Raw genomic sequence first — 22,954 nt, 5'->3', positions numbered from 1 at the left:
AGGGTTTTTCTAGCAAATCCCTGCATTCTGTTAGCATCTGAGCTAATCTACTGATTTAATACTTATGTAAGTTAACCTGCGTTTCAAAAAGGATCCACCCTATTTATAATCTCCACTGCTAAACACACATGTTAACTTCTGCTCAGCAAGTATCTAACTAACATATTTTCCATTCTAGTTACTGAACAAATTTGTTTACAAACTCAGGAGACTGCAGCTATTGAAGTACTGACTGTGTCACCTTGGGATATACTGTGACATCTCACAAAGTCTGAAATATGGGGAAAAAGGCAGGTGCCCATCAGAAGAAAAATTACAGCTCCACAGTCAAAAATCCTCTAGGAATAGTCAAAATATCCACTCCCAGAGAGCAAGGCCAACCTAGAATTTCTAGTTAACCCTTCAGGCAATGTTTCTCAAGCTTTTTAGTTTCAACTTTTAGTAAGAAAAATATTTTATATCATGACCTTTATATATAATACACACATACATACATATATATGTGTATATATATATAAAACATATCTCAAAAGGTTAAAAAATATATTATGTATATATGCTGATATTATCTATTCTCTCCTGTTTCTTTTTCTTAAATTCAATAAATTAAATTGAATTCATAACTGTGAATCCACTAAATTAAATTCATAACTATGATTACCCATTTGAAAATCTCTGCTGCAGGACACTAATTCCATTCAAAACATCCTCTGCATTATCAAGATTTCTTTTCTAAAATGTGGCAGAGGAAGGTGATCAAACTCATCTTGAATTGTATTCCAAATACTGAAGAAGTCCTTTCTCATATCAAGCAAATACGAAAGTTACAAATTACAAAAATGACTACAATACTTCTTGGTAAGTGACTCAGGGCCCCAGGCTGACCACTGTCCCTCAGTGCAGAGGGAGCCAGGCAGGTACCAGGTCAGTACTTCCCATACCTCATCCGGTAGTGGAGTCGGAGGGACATCTTGTCATCAACGGTGATGGTGCGATTTGGAGCATACCAGAGCTTGGTGTTCTCATCATACAGGGCAAAGAGGTTGTGACAAAGAGGGGAGATACCTGAGGAAAAGTAAAAAACCACATCAGAATATTAAGGCAGATACATTTGGCCATCTGTTTCTAAACCCAATATATGCAAAGATAAGGAACTCTCTCAAAGATAAGGAATTCACAAAGAATCTGGGTCACTCGTATCCTCTTAGGGCAAACAGATTTCCAACCAGGTTCAGTCAGGCTGTTTTGATCATAATCATCAAGAACTATGACTCCCCAGAAATATGCCCTGTAGCTCCTGGCAAACCAAATTTAGATCATTTAAAAATAAAACTCTGATGACATTTTTCATTACAGGTATCCGTGGCAGAGTCTTATCAAATCCAGCTTTTAAAAACCCCCTATCTGAGAGGTTCACAGATCCTGCCTGATGTGCACTTTGCTAATCAGAAACACTCTGGGAGTTGGGGAAATCTTCCATCTGTTTCCTACAGAAAGCATTTAAACAATTCTAACACACTGCGATTATATATCAAACATGCAAACAAATTCCTGGCAGTAGTATGCAAAACGCATATTAGAATAAATAATAACCAAAGTGATTTTTGTCAGTGATTAAAATCTATTACCATTAATAATAAATATACTTAAGTACTCTGTATGATTATCACAAATATTTTTTATTTAGTAGCCAACTAGCAAGAAGATATATGGCTTCACAAAGCTGGCCCAACAGTGCTCCCCTGCCTCTCCACTCCACCAGTTGCCTCCGTCAACACGATAATGATGGGAAAGACCAGGGAGATTATGAAGTCACTCACTTCTACGCCCATGATTAAAATTTTATGAACCTGTAACATAGGCAGTTTGGGAGGGAAAATGACTGCCAACAATCAGCTATTACTGGTATTTTTTCATAAGCAGCCAGGCCTCAAACTAAGATGAGGTAAACTTAAATGACAAAAAACCTGGGAGAATATGAGGTAACAGACATTTGTTTCCCAAATCGGACATCTGCAGTGAGACTGACACTGACAGGGCCCCTCCCTGGCCCAGTCCACCCAGGCCTGGACTCTCTCCAACGCAGACACTGAGTTAAGAAGCTACAGACACCTTGGCAGCTATCTAGCGCTCTCCTGAACACCTCAATCCATGCTTCTCAAGAAATGTGAACAGTTACCCTTCAGAAGTTAGTCTTTCTTATAAACCAAGAACATGGAGATAAACTTTAAAGGGAAGTTTTCCTTGGGAACATGGGCAAACAGCTTTTGGATTCAGTATTATTGGGACATATAATTCAAATATGCTATAGGTTTTCATTCATAAAGTGGCTTTTGTGGACTGGGTTGGAAACTCAGCCTGTCTTTATACATATCCACATTTGAATGTGCACCAACACTTACATATCTGAAGTGTAACTTATTTTATTCATGAAACTGTCTGTAATTCTAACACAGGTCTGATTCTAACAGTATTACTACCCATAAACAGAAAGATCAAAGACATATCTCTTTATATAAAAGTGCTGAGTAGTAAAACAATACTAACATTTACTGAGGGCTAAGTGTCAGGCATCAGGTTAACAGACTCTAAATTTATTATCTTGGCCGGGCACAGTGGTTCACGCCTACAATCTCAGCACTGTGGGAGGCCCAGGAGGGCAGATCACTTGAAGTCAGGAGTTCGAGAATAGCCTGGCCAACATGGTTAAACCCCGTAGCCGGGCGTGGTGGTGTGGACTTGTAATCCCAGCCACTCGGGAGGCTGAGGCAGGAGAATCGCTTGAACCTGGGAGGTGGAGGTAGCAGTGAGCCAAGATCGTGCCACTGCACTCCTGGGTGACAGAGAAAGACTCTGTCTCAAACAAACAAACAAACAAGCAAATAAATAAATTCTTTTTTTGGCTGAGTCTGGTGGCTCACACCTGTAATCCCAATACTTTGGGAGACTAAAGCAGGAGGATCACTTGAGGTCAAGAGTTCAACACCAACCTGGGCAACATACCAAGACCTCGTCTCCATAAATAATAAAAATGAGTCAGGCACGGTGGCACATGCCTGTAGTCGTAGTTGCTTAGGAGGCTAAGACCAGAGGACCTTTTGAGCCCACGAGGTCACAGCTATAGTGAGCTATGATGGAACCACTGCACTCCAGTCTAGGGGACAAAGCAAGACCCCATCTCTAAAAAATATTAAAATTTTAAATTTAAACAAAAAGTATTACCCTTTAATCCTCCTGATATCTAATGAGGTAAATACTGTTTTGACCACTTTGCAGATGAAGAATCTGTGGTCTCCTGAGATTTACTCTGATTCAAGGTTACTCATCTAGTAAAGTGCAGAGCTGAGAATCAAACCAAGACACAGCTACTGAGGAGGTGAAGCAATAAGAACTAAAAGAACAAAACTTTACCCCACAGAGGTGAAAAACAGGAAAGAAAACAATACTGCCCTCAAACATCACTTTCTATGGTAACAGTGAGAGCTACAAGAACCTGTGGCATTCAGTACGTATTTCTGAAATGAGCTTCTGCAATATTCTGTTGAGCCAGTTACAGAAGAGACACCACTCACTTTCTATAAGGTAGGCTAGAAACCAACACCCCAAACTGGCTGATCCTGAGCCCAGAATTATAGGAGGCCCAGCAACTGTGTCTATCCTCAGGCTCACGGGCTCTCTCCTCTCATCTCTTTCCCAGCAGCTCCTTGGTCCCTCATTAACGGCAGCCAATGACCGCAAAAATGACCCTTGCTTACAAACTGAGTGAGGTTTATATCTGCTATGCTGATGGCAAAAAGCTTGGTGAAGAGAATAAACACTATAAACCAAATCTCAAGGAGAAAGGGAGAAAATAAAAGAAACAAAGTCTTAAAAAAATACTTTAGAACCACTGATTTACATCTAGGTGTTCTGATAATTACAAATACATTTAAAGCTGCTGTCTAAAGATGATTATTTGTACACGCTGCTGCCTAGTCAAAATAACTTTGCAATATTACTGGATTTTTCCCACTAATAATCTATACCTCAGCCCATTTTATCCTGTGTCAGGTTTAGTTAGTAAGAGCCTACTACGCTCTTCCCTATACCATGAGCCTCTCTCCCCTTTTACTGAAACTCTGGTGTGTGAAGCATTTTTGGCAGAAAAACAAATATCAGAAAGAAGGTAGGTTTTCTAAACAAACTGTATTACTAACAAGATAAGCAATTATTAAAATAACCATCCTATCCCCTCCGAGTTGTTCTGAGGGTGAAAGGTGGGAGAAGTAAAGCAGGGATCAGGCTGTATGGCATCACAACTGGCTACTTCATCATCATTAAATGAGTTGATCGAAACTTTTCAAAACAGCTTTGAGATATAATTTACATATTATAAAATTCTTCAGTTTTAAGTGTACAATTCAACAGATTCCAGTGTATTTACTGAGCTGTACAACCATCACCACAATCCAAGTGGATTAGATCTGTGATTTAACTTTTAATTTCTACGATTTAACTTGTCACTTAAAATTAGGCAAGCAAAAACTGCCAATGTCCTTAAGTTCAAAGGATGAAAGGGACTTTGGTTTCCCACCTTCTGAGGGCAACAGGCTAACTTTAAGACAACTCTCAGCTGAAAGGAGAAAAAACAGCTTGTGTTGTTGAGAGCCTCATTGTCCTTTTCGCAAATTGGCAACTTGACTAAGCCGTAAAGTAACACTCAGCTTCTCACTTCAACTCAGCACCATGCACAGGAGGGCAGGTCATGGCAGCAGAAGGAGGGGTCAAACTTTTTAGGAGAAGTTTTGAATAATTATTCAGCTATTGAGAGATGCTACTTGCTGAGCAGGGACTTACTTAGTCCCAGGTGCTTTACGTAGCACCTCATCTAGTGCTGATATTATTCTAATTGTACAGATGTGGGGAAATGAGAATTGAGCCTGGATACACAGAAGTCAACCGTCATACCCTGGTATCTTACAGTTCATTAGTGACAAAGCAGAAAGAAGCCACTCCTTAGATGAAGAAAGTGAAAAGTGAAACCCTCAGAATTAGAATCACTGGCCTAAGGTCACGTACAAGTGGCAGTGGCGGAAGTAGGGAGGAACCTCTGACTCCAGAGTCCACAACTCTTTCTGCTCAGCAGAGCTCCAAGGGGCAGAGACCCCCAGATCTTCTTCTGAACCGGTGTATTGGTGAAACCCCCAGCCCTGGGCAGCTGCCAGTACTCACGGCATGCCTGTGCAGCCCTGATGCACAGTTCCTCTGCTGTGTACTCTCCACTGCCCAGCCGGAGGGGCTCCCTGTCCGACATATAGAAGATCACTTCCACCCCTGGCTCAGGGGCCTCCAGGTTCACCTCAGTCTTCTTGGAGCTCCTCATTTTAGCACAGAAAGCCATGGCATTGCAGTCCTCTTTTATATTTAGATACTGTTGTGGAAGGAAAACAAGACTATGTGGTCACTCTATGCACTAAAAGTTCTTATGGCAAAAGGGAGTGTTCTGAAGGTAAAAAAGCAGAAACATTTGGTGTTGGATACGTACCTCTCCCCTGCCCCTTCCCTTCCTGGAAACCAAACATGTCAGATCTTACAAGAGATGAAACCATGGAAAATAATTATGCATACTAATTAATGAATTGTAATTCATTAATTATGTATTTTTGAAAATATGGTCAAACCATATTTTCAAAAATCAGAATAATTTTAGACATGGCCTGAATTTATTTTCTCCGTTTGCACCCAGGTTGTAATTGAAAAATGTAGCCCCTTCTGGAACCAATGATGTTAAAGGACTGATTATTAATTACCAATTCTGCTGCTATTTCTACTGGAATCACGCAAGCTTTGAACATACTTATGGCAAGAATCAGCGTTTTGATTTCATGTTCATCTCCCGCTAAACAGCAAGCATGGTGGGGGCATGAACCATATCATCTCTCTTCACATCCCCACCTGAGACAGTGCACAAAAATGATGACCAATTCATGTTCGTAAGTCACATGGAAGGGCCATAACAATTAATGAATGGAGCCCAGTTCCTATCACCCCAGGAGGAGCAGGAGGACCTTGACACAGCAGCAGGGCAGGAGGAAGCCTTGCTTGGAACAGTTAGAAAACCCTGGTGAGAAGCTTGCAAGTAAGTAATTCACAGAAGCACCCTCCAAAGGGAGGGCAACTAGGGCCAACAACCAACCTCGGCAACTTAGCCTTGGGCAAGGCCAGAAAGGAGGAAAGAAACAAGGGAAAGTCCTACACATTCTTTCTTCTTCTTGTCCAGTACCAATGGGCTACAAACTAATTCGCTGACCCCACACTCCTACTACTTTCTTCCTGCCAAGCCAACCTTCACTTAACACAACCTGTCTGCCAAGCCAACCTTCACTTAAACCCCTAATGTCTCCATAACACATATCAGATCCTCCAAGGGCTTCCCATTAATCTACAGAGTAATTCTGAGACTCTGAAACAGAGCCCCGCCGCCATCATCTGGCCAGCCAGCCTTCCTCACCTTATCTTCTATCACTCTGAGCTTCTTGCTTCATGCTTGAAACCCACAAGGCTGTCACTGTTACCGTATCCTCCCCTACCCAATGCTGCTTCTCACCCTCCTGCCTTCACTTGCACTGATTCCTCTACAGGAATATCTTTCTACCTTATCCCTTGCATGGCACACTTAAACTTTCTTTAGAATTCAGCTCAGATATCGCCTCCTGCAGGAAGCCTTCTCTGAACCTCCATCCCGTTCCCTAAGGCCCTCGCTTCTTGCTCCTAAACTTATCCCACTGCACTAACCACAGTAAATTTGAGTATCTTACTCATATGCCTATCTGTCTTTCTCTAACTTGCACATGCTGTGAGTTCCTTGAGATAAGAACTGACTCATCTGTCTCTACATCCATAAGAAACACAGAGGCTTACACATAGTGGGTGCTTGCAGAATGACCCAAGGAGGCTCCCCCAAACAAGAAAAGTCATACAGGGCAGACAGCAGTCACAGTTCTCTTCACCAAATTCATTTGCTTGGTCTATTAGATCCCCGGGTGAGGAGAGATTCTGAAAAGAGGGGCATTAACCAGATATGCCTCAACACTACAAACTGAGAGGTTTTCAATTTTAACTGTTTAATTTCCAAATAAATCTGAAGACCAGAATCTTCTGGAAACCAGCCTGAAAGAGTAAGTTCGTAATTTACCTTGAAATTCAGATCAACAAGCAAGACCACTTGAAAACCTGGCACTAAACCCCTAACCCCATCCCACATTGAAAAACTGTGATGGAAAACAGAGTAGCTAAAAGCCTGCTTCATAATGCAAGATAAATCTTTGTCCTTGAGATTCTTTATAGACGTGACAGGGGAAGAATCCAAAGACAGTGTTGAACCCTTTAACTCTAAGGAAATAAACAGGCAAACGCATGTAATTATATACTTACAAGATGTGACATTGTTTGAAATAGGAAAAAATCCAACTGACAATGTCCAGTAGGAGAGGACTCACTAAACAAAACAGGCAGGACTACTATGTGGCTGTCAAAAAGGATAACATAAAGCTGTATGTGAATCAACACAGAAAGATGCACAGGACAGTCTGCATAGTGAAAAAAGCATAATATGGATAGTATGATCATGTATATTCACAACATGTATAATATGATTATGCACATGCATATAAAAATCTGGAAGAACATACAATAAATTGTTAACAGTGGTGAACATCTAGGAGAGATTATAAGGGAAGTTTAACTTTTACTCTGTACCTCCTATACTTTCGTAGTTGGGATTTTTTTTAACCAGCATACTCAACATTGGGAATGAATAAATACATCAATTTTTAAAAATTAAAGGCAATAGCACCAATAGCCCTACAGCTTCAAGAACATGGTTTCATCAATTTTTTTAAAGCCAGATATTTTCCTTTTTTAAAAATATGCAAATCTACATACCTGCATTTATTCAGCTGTCCAGTGTTCCCCAAGAAGCAGACTGGATTTTCTTCTCTACTTTCTAAAGCTTCTTCAGAGAAGAGCTAAAGACAAAAATTAATAAATCAGTGGCAGAGGTAATTGCATCTGAAAATAAGAGGGCATTTTCATTAAGGAAGCAGCCCAAACCATAAGCAGGCAAGAAAAAGCATTTGGGAGGAAGAAGGAAAAAAACAAAACAAAAAAAATGACCCAGGACATCAAGAGGACAGAGAGACATCTTAGGGTGCAAACGTCAAAGAGGATAATAACTTCACCTCATCGAGAAAGGAAGCCAGGGATTTCTGGTTCCTGAGATGGAGTGTCCTGTCCAATGTAAATGAAGATTTTGTGCTTTTTCCATCAACAACCCCTCTCTTGATTCTGTGAACAATAGTTTAGGGCATCCAAAAATGCACACTTTAATTTCTCATTCCTTCTAGAATTACCCTCCCCCAACCTTGTCTACACACACACAGAGCTTTGTATTATTTCAACAGCTTTCCTTGCTGCTTCTCACAAATTCTTTAACAGTAGAATCAAATTATTTTTGCAAATAATAAGGCACCAACCTCGGTGCTTCAAAATTTGTTCTCAAATTAACAGTGATTATTATCACCTCAGTTTTCTGCCTGGCCGCTCAACACATTTTATCAGAAACCAGTTTTTGGAAGAGCGTAGTCCCAGGCATTGCAGGGCAGCAGCAAAGGGGGAGAGGGAGATAGGTTACCTCTGAGGCCACCAGGCCAGCATCCCCACACGGCCTTACAATAGAAGGTTGGAGACAGCACAAATGGAAACACAAAAGCAACCTAAAATCAATAGTGTGAGTGCGTCAGGATGCTGTTAGCTCTGGTCACTAACACTGGCAAGGGCTGGCTGGGGAAGGCCTTCTGCAGTGGGTAAGACTTAAGTAAAAGTAATGACGGAAAGCCTGGCAGGGGAGACAAGTATGAATTTGATTGTGATGACTTTGATTTGGCTATTTTGGTATGGCCAATTTTAACAAGATTAAAATCATTATACGAACGTTTTTTAAAAATTAACATAATCAATTGTTTTAATCACGTGAATAAACACCCTGCCCTGCCTCAAAACAGCAATTAGAAACTAGCTACATGCTAATGACTTGCTTCTGCTCAGAAGCAGGACTTCAGATGCTACACTTAAGACATTTACTCTTTCAACAAGTATTTTCAAACAGCTCTGCAGAAACTAAGCTAATTCAAAGGACAAGAGCAATACGGTCCCTGCTGACGTGGAGCTTACAGTCAATAGGAAGAATGGAATCAAACTAAGATGTACAGAAAGAGGTCATTACAAAGAGCTAAAATGCTATGAAGGAAAAGTAGAGAACATAAAATAGAGGGAATGTCATCTGGTCTGGGGCTCAGGAGGGAAGGGACATTGAGCTAAGATGCAATGGATGTCCAGGGAGGTGGGGCATGAAGCCAACAGGGAGATAGCAGTCTCAGCAAAAGGATCAGCATGTGTAGGGGAAAGGTCCTGTAGCAGAAAGGAGCTACACTGGTCTCTCCAGTTGCTCGAACAGGAAAACCTCACAATACTCCTTTTTACACTTGGGCACCCAACAGCACTAGCCAGTCCATAGGCAGTGTTTGCTAACTGCATGTCTGGAGCCTGTCTACCCCAGGTTTCCCCACAGCACACCATTACCACCTGCCGAGGATCAGCGAAAACTGACCAGAGGGGAGTACTGAAAAGCATGCCTCAAACCAGGAAAGGGTCACAACTCAGAGCCTTTGAGGACAGGAAGAGACCTGTAAGTTCCACCAGGCTCAGGCTCCACTCAGAAAGCCTACCACATAAACCTTTTTAGAACTTACAAAGGTGTTTTGTTGTTGTTTGTTTGTGGGTTTTTTTTTTGGAGACGGAGTCTCACTCTGTCACCAGGCTGGAGTGCAGTGGCATGATCTCGGCTCACTGCAACCTCTGCCTCCCAGGTTCAAGCAATTCTCATGCCTCAGACTCCCGACTAGCTGGGACTACAGGCATGCACCACCACGCCCAGCTAATTTGTGTATTTTTAGTAGAGACGGGGTTTCACCACATTGGCCAGGATGGTTTCGATCTCTTGACCTCGCGATCTGCCTGCCTCAGCCTCCCAAAGTGCTGGGATTGCAGGCGTGAGCCACTGCACCCGGCCAGAACTTACAAAGCTTTTTAATATGCACCATCAGACCATGTGTTACTTCAGCTTAGGAGTCATGAACTTCTCTTAGTCTCACGTAAGATTCAAGGATCCAACTAAAACCACTAAGATTGTTCTAGAACTAGAATTCTACAAAAACCAGTAATCAAGAAGAGTTTGGTTTTCCAATCATTCTGTCTCTTCTGTAAGTAATACTACATTGCAATCACATTATACCTAATCTTCAAACTGACCTCCAGTATTACTGAACAGGACAGTAAAATGGTATACATTTGTGCTGCTTAGCCTAGAGATTAAACTATTTGAGAAAACAAGAGTAGCAACAGAATTTCTAGACAATATGCATTAACTATGATGCTTTTGAATGTCAATTCAATAACGACAAAATCGCTACTCTCAGGAAACTGCCATTCTGGTGATAAAAATAGAAAACACCCACATAGCACTTAGAAGACATGGCAGGCACTGTTCTAAGCACTTTAAACCTAAGGCTGCTGATCCACTTTATATGAAATGACAACTGTCCTCATTCAGGATGACAAGTGGTTTTTTTTTTTTTTTTTGCGCTACAGCATTTGTGTAATGGCTTCATCCAAATAATATTTCTTCTAAAATAAACCAGACAACGTGATCTAGCTGATTATTTTTAGAGCAGGCAGAAAAGGAGCAAGATCAGTTTATATTAATAAACACTTTGGATAATTCCAAGAAATAAATTCAAGTTTCTTGCTGCAATATACCAAAGGAAAATCATGAATGCTAGAAATATTCACCAGGAGCAATCACAAAATACCCTTTAAAAGAACATGATTCACTGGGTTCAATTCCCAACTCAAATTATAAAGAAGCTTTAAGAACAGGAAGGACCAGGATGAGTAATCTGAAGGTTTTTAATGATAGCAGTGAATTCTTCCACCCTAATTTATTTATAAAATTGTCAAGGATTTGAAAGAAAATACCTTTCTTTTCATTACAAAGGATTACTTTTGTAGCTCAATTTTGTAGGTGCTGCTTTACATGAAAAAAAAAAATCAAGGAAATGTTGTGGGTTACTCAAATTGCTTTAGTTTACCACAGTCTTATGAAAAAGACAAGTATATCTGATACTTTCTCAACGAGGGAAAAAATAAAAGAAACAAAACACAATTCTGTGAGTTGGAACAAAGCCTCACTGCAATAGATAAAATGTCACAAGCTTTTCCAAGATGCAAAATTCCAAAAATCTGTCTGAAAACACTGGAACTCTTAAATTTTCAAGGGCATCTTTTTAAAGACTGGTATCTCTGCAAGGGAAGAACATACATTTTGGATAGTGGACAAAGAAAAACAGACTATTTTGGCCGGGCGCGGTGGCTCAAGCCTGTAATCCCAGCACTTTGGGAGGCCGAGACGGGCGGATCACGAGGTCAGGAGATCGAGACCATCCTGGCTAATACGGTGAAACCCTGTCTCTACTTAAAATACAAAAAACTAGCCGGGCGACGAGGCGGGCGCCTGTAGTCCCAGCTACTCGGGAGGCTGAGGCAGGAGAATGGCGTAAACCCGGGAGGCGGAGTTTGCAGTGAGCTGAGATCCGGCCACTGCACTCCAGCCTGGGTGGCAGAGCAAGACTCCGTCTCAAAAAAAAAAAAAAAAACAGACTATTTTAATGTTCATAAGTATGTTCATCAGAATGAGACCGCTTTGGCCAAGGGCCACTGCCAGATTTTACAGTCAAAACAGATTGGTTGACAGTGAAACTCAATGACAAGAATTAAAATACTATGGATATCTCATCATTTTCACTAAAGAAATCATCACACCTACAACGAATTACTTTGTGTTTGCCTTAAAGGAATCAAACCTTTTGATTTCTGAAGTAGAAAATGCAAATAAAATGCTGATGAATTAAGGTATGAACTCAGAAAACTGAAAGAAAATATGTAATTTAAAATGCCCTGAAATCAGCTTCTTAATATCTTAGGAAATTTTAAGACTGAAAGTGTTAAGTCTTAATAAACTATTACAGCAGGCATCAGTCAACTTCGGTGAGGAAACCTATTACAACAATGAAAACTATAGGAGGACCAGCATTTTTTTTTTTTTTTTTTTTGTTTTTTTTTTGGTCTTTTGTTTAGTGCTTTATCCTCAGCACAAATTAGGTGATCAAGAAGTATGTTCAGCAACAGCTGTAAATGAAAGATGACATACAAAGTAAGCAACATTAGGCAATGAAAAAAGCACAGTAATCCAAGGTGTGTAGGTTCCCACTGACTCTATACTAGCAAGTGTGACCATGAGCAAGTCATTGTCATCTGAGGCAGTTTCCCTACCCATTAACCTAAGAGGAAAAATCCTGCCTAGAGGATTGGTGCAAGGATTAAAAAGATCTTTTAAATGAGAAGTTGAGGCAGGAGGATTGCTTAAGCCCCAGGAGTTTGAGTCCAGCCTGGGCAATATGGCAAGATGTTGTCTCTTTTTAAAAACAAACAAAGAAAACTTTCCAAAATTCCTCATCAAGTACCTATAATGCCCTCTTTGCAAGAGGCTACAGATGTGTAAGTGTCCAAAAACGTATTGATGCAATATAAAATCGTCTTTATGGCAGAGGACTGAAGCGGGCTATGAATCTGCTTCGAAGAGCAAAGTCTAAATAGGGATTCTGAGCAAAAGCCTAGTTACAAATCAAAGCCCCATTTCATAAAGCTCAGATGACACAGCAAAGCAGTAAAGAGCACGGGCTGGAGTCACTGCGAACTGGGTTTGAATTCTGGCATCTCCACGGACTAGCTGTTGCAATCTTAGGCAAGTTAGTTAATATTCCTAACCCTCAATGTTCTTGGTGTAAGTGGGGAGATAAAAATAGCATTTATCTCACTGGGCTATTAAGAGTTAAGTCAGTTAATGCATATAAAGTGCCTAACAAAGTTTAGTATGCAGTAAGCACTCATATTTTGACAATAATTTGTTAACTTGATTACAGCTTGATGAAATATACAGTCCCAGTCAAGGAGAAAAAAAAAAAACAGTATCTACTAAGCATTTCAATATCTTGTGCCTGGAGTTAGGCACTTGCACTTAATTCTCATAAAAAGCATAAGAGGTTTTAGGCTAATCAGCGAGAGTGCCAGGAGTCAAACACGTGACTCCTGATTCCAAGGACCCTGTTCTTTCCACAGCCGGGAAAAACTGCTCTGAACTGTTCCTATCACCAACACCACTGTCTTCTCTGGCTTTTTAGTACTTTTCATAGTCTAACAACCACCCAGGAGACTGATCTTACTCCAACGTTCTTCCTTCTGTAGAGTGAAAGAACTGTCATTTAAAAAATCACTGCAGTGCCCCAGCCTTCCCTGTGTTCCTGCCCACTACTAATGCTCTGCCCTGGCACCACTGCCACAGTGTGAGAGGAAAGTCCTAGCAGCACGTGGACAGGGAGCCTTCTAACAGCCAAACCTACACAACAAGCCAGGGAAACTGCCAGTGGCTTCACACCCATAGAGCCATGGAAAATGACTTGTATCTATTGCTACTGGAACCCCACTGCCATGCTGAGATGTGGAATAACAGTTCTGATGAAAGCATCACAAGAGACTGTAAAGCTGATGGATTCCAGCCAAAAGGACGACATCATATAAATACGAAATCTGCTATTTTTCCTGTCAGAAAGTCAGAATTATGGCTTTTCTATATGCCACTCCTGCCACGCAGAATAACTCACTTCTAACTATAGCAGCAATTCCAGGAATACCCCAGAACCGTAAGTGCTGCTTCATTTACAATAAACTAGGGATGATTAAATAATCAATGCCAGCTCAATGGTTCGGTGCTTCGCACTGCTCCCAACGAGCCTGCATTCAGTGAGAGACAGTTTCTGATAAAATGCAGTACTTTGCTTAAAGTCAGTAAGTGTCTTCCTAAAAGCCACATTGTACCAAGAGACTTTGTTACTTTTCCTTTTTAAAAAAAAAACTTTTTCTTCTTTTAAACTAATTACCACTAATACATCCAAAATGTTATTAAAGAGCAATGAATATAAGATTTAGTGAAGCCATTCATATCCTTACCCCAGGGTCAAAGGTTTGGTGGCACAAATGGACACTCAAAACATGGGGTGGCGGGGAGAATGGCTTGTCTTCATAGTATGTGCTTTTTTGGGGAGGGCTGGGGGGACGGAGTCTCGCTCTGTCACCCAGGCTGGAATACAGTGGCACAATCATGGTTCACTGCAGCCTTGACCTCATGGGTTCAAGTGAACCTCCTGCCTCAGCCTTCCAAGAAGCTGGGATAACAGGCGCACACCACCACATCCAGCAATTTTTGCTGTTGTTGTTTTTGGAAAAGAGTTCCCACTATGGTGCCCAAGGTGGTCTCACCCTCCTGGACTCAAGCAATCCTCCCATCTCAGCCTTCCAAATTGTTAAGATTACAGGCATGAGCCACCTTGCCCAGCCACAATATGTGCTTTTTAATCATTTATCCCAAAAATACTTCTGAAGCACTTGTGCCATCGCAATAAAACCTTGCATTTATATAGCGCTTTATGGCTTAAAAAGGGCTTTCACATCTATAACCACATTCGAGTTTCACAGCCCCTTCAGATGAGAAGACTTGGCTAAGGCGTTCCCACGGTCAACTGGCCAGTGAGAGGTGAGATAGGTCTCAAACACATTTCTCAGCTCTAGCCTCACTCCCCTTTCTGTTTACCACTCTGCCCTGGGCAAGGTGTGGGACTTAGGGGAATCCAAAGAAGTAACACATATGTATCTGAGCATGCCAAAAGTCTTACAATCTACTGACAGCTGGGAAGACTAACATATACACAGGAACCCCAGGGAAGAGGCTGTGAGGACATTAAGAACCATGGGAGTCAAAAAGAGAGGGCACAAGGGCCATGCTTTGGGCTGAGAGGGGATCAAGGAGAGAGGAATCTGCTCTCAGTTTTCAGAAATGGAGAAGACTGAAAAAGAGAGAGGAAAGGCACAGCTATTCTTAAAAAAAAAAAAAAAAAAAAGCCAGGAAGAAGGAAAATCACAAGGACAATTGCACAGGAAAGAGTATGCAGACCAGGAAGAATCATGCAGGCAAAAGGCAGACAGCAAGGAAAGGAGGGGAGGCTGCAATAGGGACAGAGCTTGTGTGCAAGCTTCTTCCTACCAATCAGAAAGAGGCCCATGTTCCAGCCCAGATCCACTAGGACCTGCCTGGTCTTGAGCAAGTCTCCTAACCTCTCTGAGCTCAAATCCTGCATAATGAAAAAGTATTAGATGCCCTCCATAGTTCCTTATAGAAGCAGTGAAAAGCCTGCTCTTGGAGTCACCCTAACCTGGGTCCAGAGCCCAGCTCCAACACCCACGGTCTGAGACCTCAGGCCAGTTTCTTAACCTCTGTTGAGTTTGTTTCCTCGGAATAACAGAGGTATCTACTTTACAGGGTTGTTGTGATGATTCAAGATTTCCCTAAATCTCTTAATGCTAAAATAAAATGCTCACACCCACTAGGAAAACAGTTTTCTGTGAGTATACACAGGGCTTTTAAAACGCTTAAAACTGAAAAAAGAAACAGAAGTAAAAGAAACCCTAACTTATAAAGGTTTGAAACCATTTTGTGCTGTACCTAACACAGCTCATTTTTTATTAACATGTATTTCCAAAATGTCACAATGTAAAGACATAGAATCTCTTGCTGATAAGCCATCTGACAAAGCTTGAAGGTACCCATAATTAAAAGAATACACAGGAAACAACCCTGAATCCTTCCACCCCTTGCTAAATCTTACTATTTGTGTCTACCAAGCATTCATCTACTTCCTCTCACCTGTCACATACTAAGTTCACTTAGGGCAGACAGCAATCTAACATGGCTCCTGTATCCCCTCAGTGTTCTTGGGTATAATCAACAGAAACCAGCTCTGCTTACCTAAGGGTAAAGCGAGTTTAAGGGAAAGACAGAAGGACAGAGGAACAGCCTGATAAGGACACCACTGCTTGCACAGCCTCCACCAGGACTGAACTCCCAACTCTGCTGCTTCCAGGAATGATCTCAAGCCACCTCTATGTTTGCACCACTCCCTCCAGATTCAAAGTCCTGAGAAAGAAGAATCGAAGAGGTTGAACCTAGTTTGCCCTCAGTTATGTGTATGCACCTCCTTCAGCTTCCATAGCAACAATGGGAGACCACTCTAGAAACAAAGAGTGAAGGTTCAGATGCTAGACAACCCCCCAGATGGCAAATGTCCATTCCAGTCTATGCACCAAAGGTACTCAGCTATTGCCTCAAAATATGAGTTAGGAGAGAAAACAAAATGAGGCCGGGCACAGTGGCTCACGCCTGTAATCCCAGCACTTTGGGACACCAAGGCGGGCAGATCACTTGAGGTCAGGAGTTTGAAACCAGCTTGGCCAATATGGTGAAACCCGGTCTCTACTAAAAAATAAAAATAAAAAAGTTAGCCAGGCGTGGTGGTGGGTGCCTGTAATCCCAGCTACTCAGGAGGCTGAGGCAGGCAAATCGCTTGAACCCAGGAGATGGAGGTTGCAGAGAGCGGAGATCATGCCACTGCACTCCAACCTAGGCGTCAGAGCAAGACTACGTATCAAAAAAAAAAAAAAAAAACAGAGGAGATCTCAAGAAAATCCTTCTCTACATGGGCCCCCTACACTTGGCCCCCTCAACCAAAAAACTGTAACCACTTGTTATGTTCAGCTTTGAAACTGCCCTGCCAACAAAGACTCCAATCTTAAACTGCTGGCAGAGCTCTCAGCGAACCCTATACATATAATGAGTAATGCACTTAGTCTTCACCAAGGTGGCAGCAGCATCAGGGCACAGCAGGATTGGCAGGTCACCACGGCGCCTCCGGAGCCACTGTGCCACCTCTCACTCCTCCTCAGTCTGCCCCAGTTTCCCCTAGCATTCAGCCAAGAATCCAGTTAGGGTTACACATCACTGTCTGATATCCTAGGAACCTATGCTGACAGCCATGCTTAAAATAGCTTTCAGTCTTTTTTGACCATGATCCACAGTAAAAAATATATTTTATAGTATATATGTGTATATATGACATATAAGTTTCACAAAAAGATATTGACCCTTACTATGTGCCATTCCCTCTACCTTCTATTCTATATTTTCTTACATTTAATATATTTTTAAATGCTAAACAAGACCCACAACAGATTTCACAGCCCAGTAAAGATTAACAGACTACAGTTTGAAAAACACTGTTTTAAAGGACCCAACAAGGTTACTGCTAATCAAATTTACCTTATATTTGTTTTTATTTCAGCAAATATAAGAAAGTGAATATAAAACAGTGAGACATTCCCCAGCTGAATATGAAACAGTGAGACATATTTCACCTCAAACTTCTTTGGTTACCAGAAGATTCCTTCTCTTTTCCCACAATGTGTAGCTTCTGATGTTTCAATACAAACAGCCGGACTGAGACCCGCACAATGCATATTCACAGTCTTCACTCCACAGTAAGCTTCTCCTTCCAGAAAGCTCTTCAGCTGATTACCTCCCACAGCCATATAATGGTACCACAAAGATCAAGAATATGCAGAAACTATACCCACAAAGCATGGAAGGTCTATTTTTAAAATTCTGCCAAACCACTCTTCTTATGCATGACTTATTCCCACAGTCCCAGGTGTCTAACTTCATGATCACATCTAGGGATGCTTCGTACAACCTAAAGAATTCAAAATCCATTCTCTGTACCTTGCAACTGTGCAAAATTTTCAATGTATTTCATGGAAACAATGGTTATCATGAATGAAGAGTTCAGTGTATGCCTATCAGTGGGAACTACTCGGCAATGGGGAAGCTATCTAAGTCCTGGAGATATAGACGGTAGATGGGTATCCTGAAATAGGTTAGGAATCTTTAATTATATTTCTCTATCAATGAATTGAAAAGGGTGATCAGATGCAGTTATTCTTTCTCAAGATAAATGCTCCTTTTTCCACTCTGCACATAGGAAGGCAGTCTCAACGACATTTTTTTGCATCCTTGAAGCACAGTTCAGAGCATGTCTACATTCACAATTCTTTTACAAACAGCCCTTGTCTAACAGACAACACTTGAATTTAGCCAAACTGGCATCCATTTCAAAGTACCAAACTATTTAGTGGCAATGCCTGGTCTTTCATTCCACTTAATTTTTCTGTTGGTTTCTTTGCGGGGGATGGGATACACTACAGACTCCACCCATGGAGCTTCTTTTGTCTTTCCTTCCCGGGAATAAAAGTGTAGAAAAAGAAGACTGGAGGACTGCAAGACTACTTAGCAATTGGTGAAGGCAAATATTATGGTAGGACGTAAATGACTAATTGGGCTAAATATAACTAGGAGAAATAACTCACTTGTTCCAGGACATCATTAATTAAGTAAAATCAACAAAAACGCATTGTGTAAAGCCTGTGAAGCACAGCTCGGTAAGAAGAAAAGATATATCACCAAAGAAGAATTAGCAACCCAAGCACGTAGCAAGGTAATAATACCTGACTGATTGCCAAACACAGGACACACCCGACCAAGGGAAAAGAGCACTTCTGGAGAAGGTGTGAGAGTGGGGCTGGTGCAGTGAGTTTGATCGGATCCAGAGGACAGCAGGGAAAACCAACATGGTAGGGTTGACTGTTCAGGCTCAGGAAAACCTCAGCCCTGCCACTTAGTAGCTGGCTTTGAATAATTTTTAACTTTCTTGACTGTTTTCTCATTTGCAAATAAGGAGAATCATAATTATTTTACAGGCTTATTTTAAACTCTTGGAAAAATATACACATAAACACAGTAGGAAAACTGGCTCACAGCAGGCATGCAATACTACTACTATCACTACGAAGAAGGTGGGATACAAGCAGGATGAAAACAGGAGCTGAGTGAGGGGAACATCCCAAATAAGGGAAAGTTGAAGAACTAGCAAAAGAAGGAAAGTGGGGTTGGGCACGATGGCTCATGCAAGCAATCTCAGCACTTTGGGAGGCCGAGGTGGGTGGATCACTTGACGTCAGGACTTTGAGACCAGCCTGGCCAACATGGTGAAATCCTGTCCCTACTAAAAATACAAAAATTAGCCAGGTGTGGTGGTGCGCACCTGTAGTCCCAGCTACTTGGGAGTCTGAGGCAGGAGAATCGCTTGAACCGGGAGGTGGAGGTTGCAGTGAGCTGTGCCACTGCACTCCAGCCTGGGCAACAGAGCAAGACTCCACCTCAAAAAAAAAAAAAAAAATGAAGAAGGAGGAGGAAAGCCGGAGGGTAAGGCACTTGACTGAAAACTAAACAGGTTTGTGCAGAACCGAAAAAGATGAGGTAAGGAGGAAAACTGGGCCCAGGTTACAAATGCCCCCCTAAGGAGTCTGGATTTTCCTCCGAGGGGACACTACCTAAGGAGAACCCAAATCCCCAGATTCATGTGAATTCCTCAGAAAGAGGAAAGTCCCCAGTATGTGAAGGTGTGCTACGTGGGGTGGGGCCTTTCACACATAGGAGATGATAGGAAAGGCATGGGCACAGGACATCTGAAATTCAACTGTGTAAAAATAATATCCTTTTTAAAGATTCTTAATGAATCAGCTACTTTTTGATGGCTATATAGGCACTATACATTAAGAAAGGACAATAAAATTTAACTGAGCAAACAGTTCAAATACTGCTACTGGTAAGAGCTAATTTGAATATTCATTTGAGGGATCCATAGCTTCGCCCCACCTTGCTATACACACACACAAAAAGGAAACTTCTTTAAAAAAATAAAATAAAATGAGAAGCTAGAGGTTTTCTTGTGTAAATCATGATGTTAATGAGTCAGAAAAAACTTTCCCAAAGCTTGTCTTCCTGGTTGTCGCGTCTGGCTGGGACATCCACTAATAGCACTGGGGGAGTCAACATTCTGCTGCTGGTGATTCATCCTCCTCTGCTAGCACAGTCGGAGGGACCAGCGAGTTCATGGGGCTGCCCTTGGGAGTCACTCTGGATTATTTTTGTAACATCTTGTCCTTGGATAAAAGGGAATACAGAGTCAGAAGCTGGAGGCCAGGCAGCCATCTATTATTCAGTAAAGTTGTTTACACAGCCCTGTTCCTCTATTATCCAGAATTCAGTGTTCTGGATAACTGATAAACTTAAGGCACCTATGTTTTCAGGGAGCTGAATACAGCAATTGCACCAAAGTCATGTTGGATGAAATTCTACCTTCCCTTGACTGATTCAGAAGACCGTATCAGACCTTCTCAGGCATGACTGCAGATGACAAAGAGATTATTAGAACCTGATTTCGACCAATTTTCATCTCACAAGCCTGTGAAATGTGGTCTCAAGGGTGTGGGAGAACTTCAGTTAGTAAAATTTGCATAAATAGTTTCCTTCTACTGCCATCCAATTAAACAGTCTCCAGGAGCTTGCATGAATGCTTTCTCAGCTCACCAAGCTCTCTGATGTATGTCCAGCCAGGTGTTTCCCGAACATTTACGGGCCTGGCCAAAACTGTGCTTGTTCAGTGCATTTCAGCTGTATATATAGCTAATAATTAGCAGCAGAAATGTGGCACAAACCCAAATCTCATGGATCCCACATTGCACCAAAATAAATATTAATGAAGGCACCTCTGCCTTTTTAGTCTTTCTCCAAATGAATTTTAAAAAAGCAAAGTTGGCTTAACTGCTCATGACCATTGACTAATATAAAATCAATAAAAAATCAATAAACATAATCATACACTTTTACAATTTACAAAGCACTTTCAATACTTGATCTCAATCCTCACAATAATTTGAAGTATCATTCCTCTTATTTTACTCATAAGCAAACTAAAGCTTAGAAACACTACGTGACTTGTGAAAGATCACATGTATTTATTACCTAGGACTCAAATCCAAGTCATTAGACAGCAAAGGAAATGGAAACAACTAAAGGGAAAAGGACCTTCAATCATGCTGAAAAGGTGAAATTTCAGTAAATTAAAATTCTTTCTCTAGTCAGTAAAGTTGATGTTATACTTCTTTTTAAATGTAAATATAGGCCGGGCGCGGTGGCTCAAGCCTGTAATCCCAGCACTTTGGGAGGCCGAGACGGGCGGATCACAAGGTCAGGAGATCGAGACCATCCTGGCAAACACGGTGAAACCCCGTCTCTACTAAAGAATACAAAAAACTAGCCGGGCGAAGTGGCAGGCGCCTATAGTCCCAGCTACTGGGAAGGCTGAGGCAGGAGAATGGCGTAAACCCAGGAGGTGGAGCTTGCAGTGAGCTGAGATCCGGCCATTGCACTCCAGCCCGGGCAACAGAGCGAGACTCCGTCTCAAAAAAAAAGTAAATATAAGCCTGGATTAGGTAGAAGTATAAATTACTGTCATCTATAAACTAGAGGTGACAACTATAAAAATCATTTAGGCTCATCATAAATGTGTACATTCAACATTACAGAAAGATATCACTGAAAAGCCAAAGTTCCCCTGCTCCCAGAGACAGTCACTCTTCAGTTTTTGGTAAGGCTGAGCAACCCAAATAAAAAAATCTGAAGCCTGAAATGCTCCAAAATATGACTTTTTGACCACCAACATTTACTGAAGGAAATGCTCATTGGAGGATTTTGAATTTTCATATTTGGGATGCTCAATAGGTAAGCATAATGCTAATACTATAAAATCCAAAAAATCTGAAATCTGAAAAATGTCTGGTCTCAAGCATTTCAGATATGGGATACTCATCTGTACAACTTTCCCTGAGGACAATTTAGCTCCACGTTCAATTTGGACTTGAAGATTCTCCTTCGTTTTGACACAAGAACCTTACAATATGGTAATGAAAAAATCAAATTGAAAAACAGCATGTATAGGATGATCCTAGCTATGATGCACAGACACACACATGTAATCCTAAAGAAACGGTGATAAAATGGATGGGGAGGACATTACAAGAATAATTACCTGTGAGTATTCCAAGGTGCTTATGATATTAGGGGTTACTTCATTTTGCACATTTTTAAAGATTTTCTAAGTGTTCTGCAACAAATATGTGTTACTACACTAACGAGGGGAAGAAAGTCATTCCCCCTGGGTTATACAGGAAATTAGGGCTGGGAGTAGGAACTCAGAGAGCCAATTCACCTCTCTGCCTGCTGCAGTGGCTCAAGATTGACTAGCAATTCAAAGCAATTAAGAGATGTGACAAGGCAAAATGTAATTATTTGTCAATGACTGAGAGATATTACATGCTATGACTTCAGAGGACAAAGAGATCATTGTATCATGGAATTATTCCACAGGATTCGTAAGTCAGAGATCTAAGAAGGTAAAGGGAACAGATGAGCTCCATTCTAGGAGAAGAGAAAGCTGTAATTAAAGGTAACAGACATCAAATCACCAAGCCAGTTCTGGGGACAGTAAGCACAAGACTTAAGACAAGCATTTCATGAAGAGAAGAAGACAAGACTTAGAAGGCAGGCTGGGGTCAGACTGAGATGAAGTGAGACAGTGAAGTGGACAGATATCTTGGAGTCCTATGAACTGCCACCATATTCACTTGGGGAGCAAGCCCTAATCGTTCTAACTCTGTTGTCTCTATCCACTTATCTCCCAAATTATCGTTACAATCTCCTGAAAGTTTCTGCCTTCATTCTCATCCGCTTCTATTCCAAGTCTCTACAATGCAGCCAGTCTTATTTCTAGACTTCAAATCTGAAAACCTCATGCTCTAAAACTCTTTTATTTCTTACATGGCTTACAAGGCTACTTGTAATCAACCTCTCATGGCTCATCCCCATTTGCACCCTGAACTCCAAACGTACTGAGTTACCTGCAGTTCCTGTAATCTAGCACGACTTTGTTCTCCAAGCCTTTGCTGTCCCCACTCATCC

The 22,954-nt window shown here is 41.4% G+C and overlaps 1 protein-coding gene across 4 annotated transcripts in view; it reads right to left on the bottom strand.

Annotated features, from left to right (window-relative positions):
- Positions 1-22,954, bottom strand: part of JAK1 (Janus kinase 1) — a 128,253-nt gene that overhangs the window by 44,710 nt on the left and 60,589 nt on the right. For 3 of the 4 annotated variants that reach the window (XM_017877191.1, XM_017877189.1, XM_017877192.1), the window contains 3 exons: positions 7,924-8,006; positions 5,212-5,410; positions 942-1,065 (listed from right to left, as the gene is read on the bottom strand). In XM_017877191.1, coding sequence (XP_017732680.1) covers positions 942-1,065; positions 5,212-5,410; positions 7,924-7,929 — 329 coding nt within the window. In that variant the 5' untranslated portion in view covers positions 7,930-8,006. Of the gene's footprint in view, positions 1-941; positions 1,066-5,211; positions 5,411-7,923; positions 8,007-8,219; positions 8,326-22,954 lie in introns of all 4 variants that reach the window. The other variant, XM_017877190.1, reaches the window with a different exon arrangement.

Source organism: Rhinopithecus bieti, unplaced genomic scaffold (genome assembly GCF_001698545.2).
Source record: "Rhinopithecus bieti isolate Rb0 unplaced genomic scaffold, ASM169854v2 scaffold_6380, whole genome shotgun sequence".
Classification (NCBI taxonomy): Eukaryota; Metazoa; Chordata; class Mammalia; order Primates; family Cercopithecidae; genus Rhinopithecus; species Rhinopithecus bieti.
This window is presented reverse-complemented; position numbering and strand designations above follow the sequence as displayed.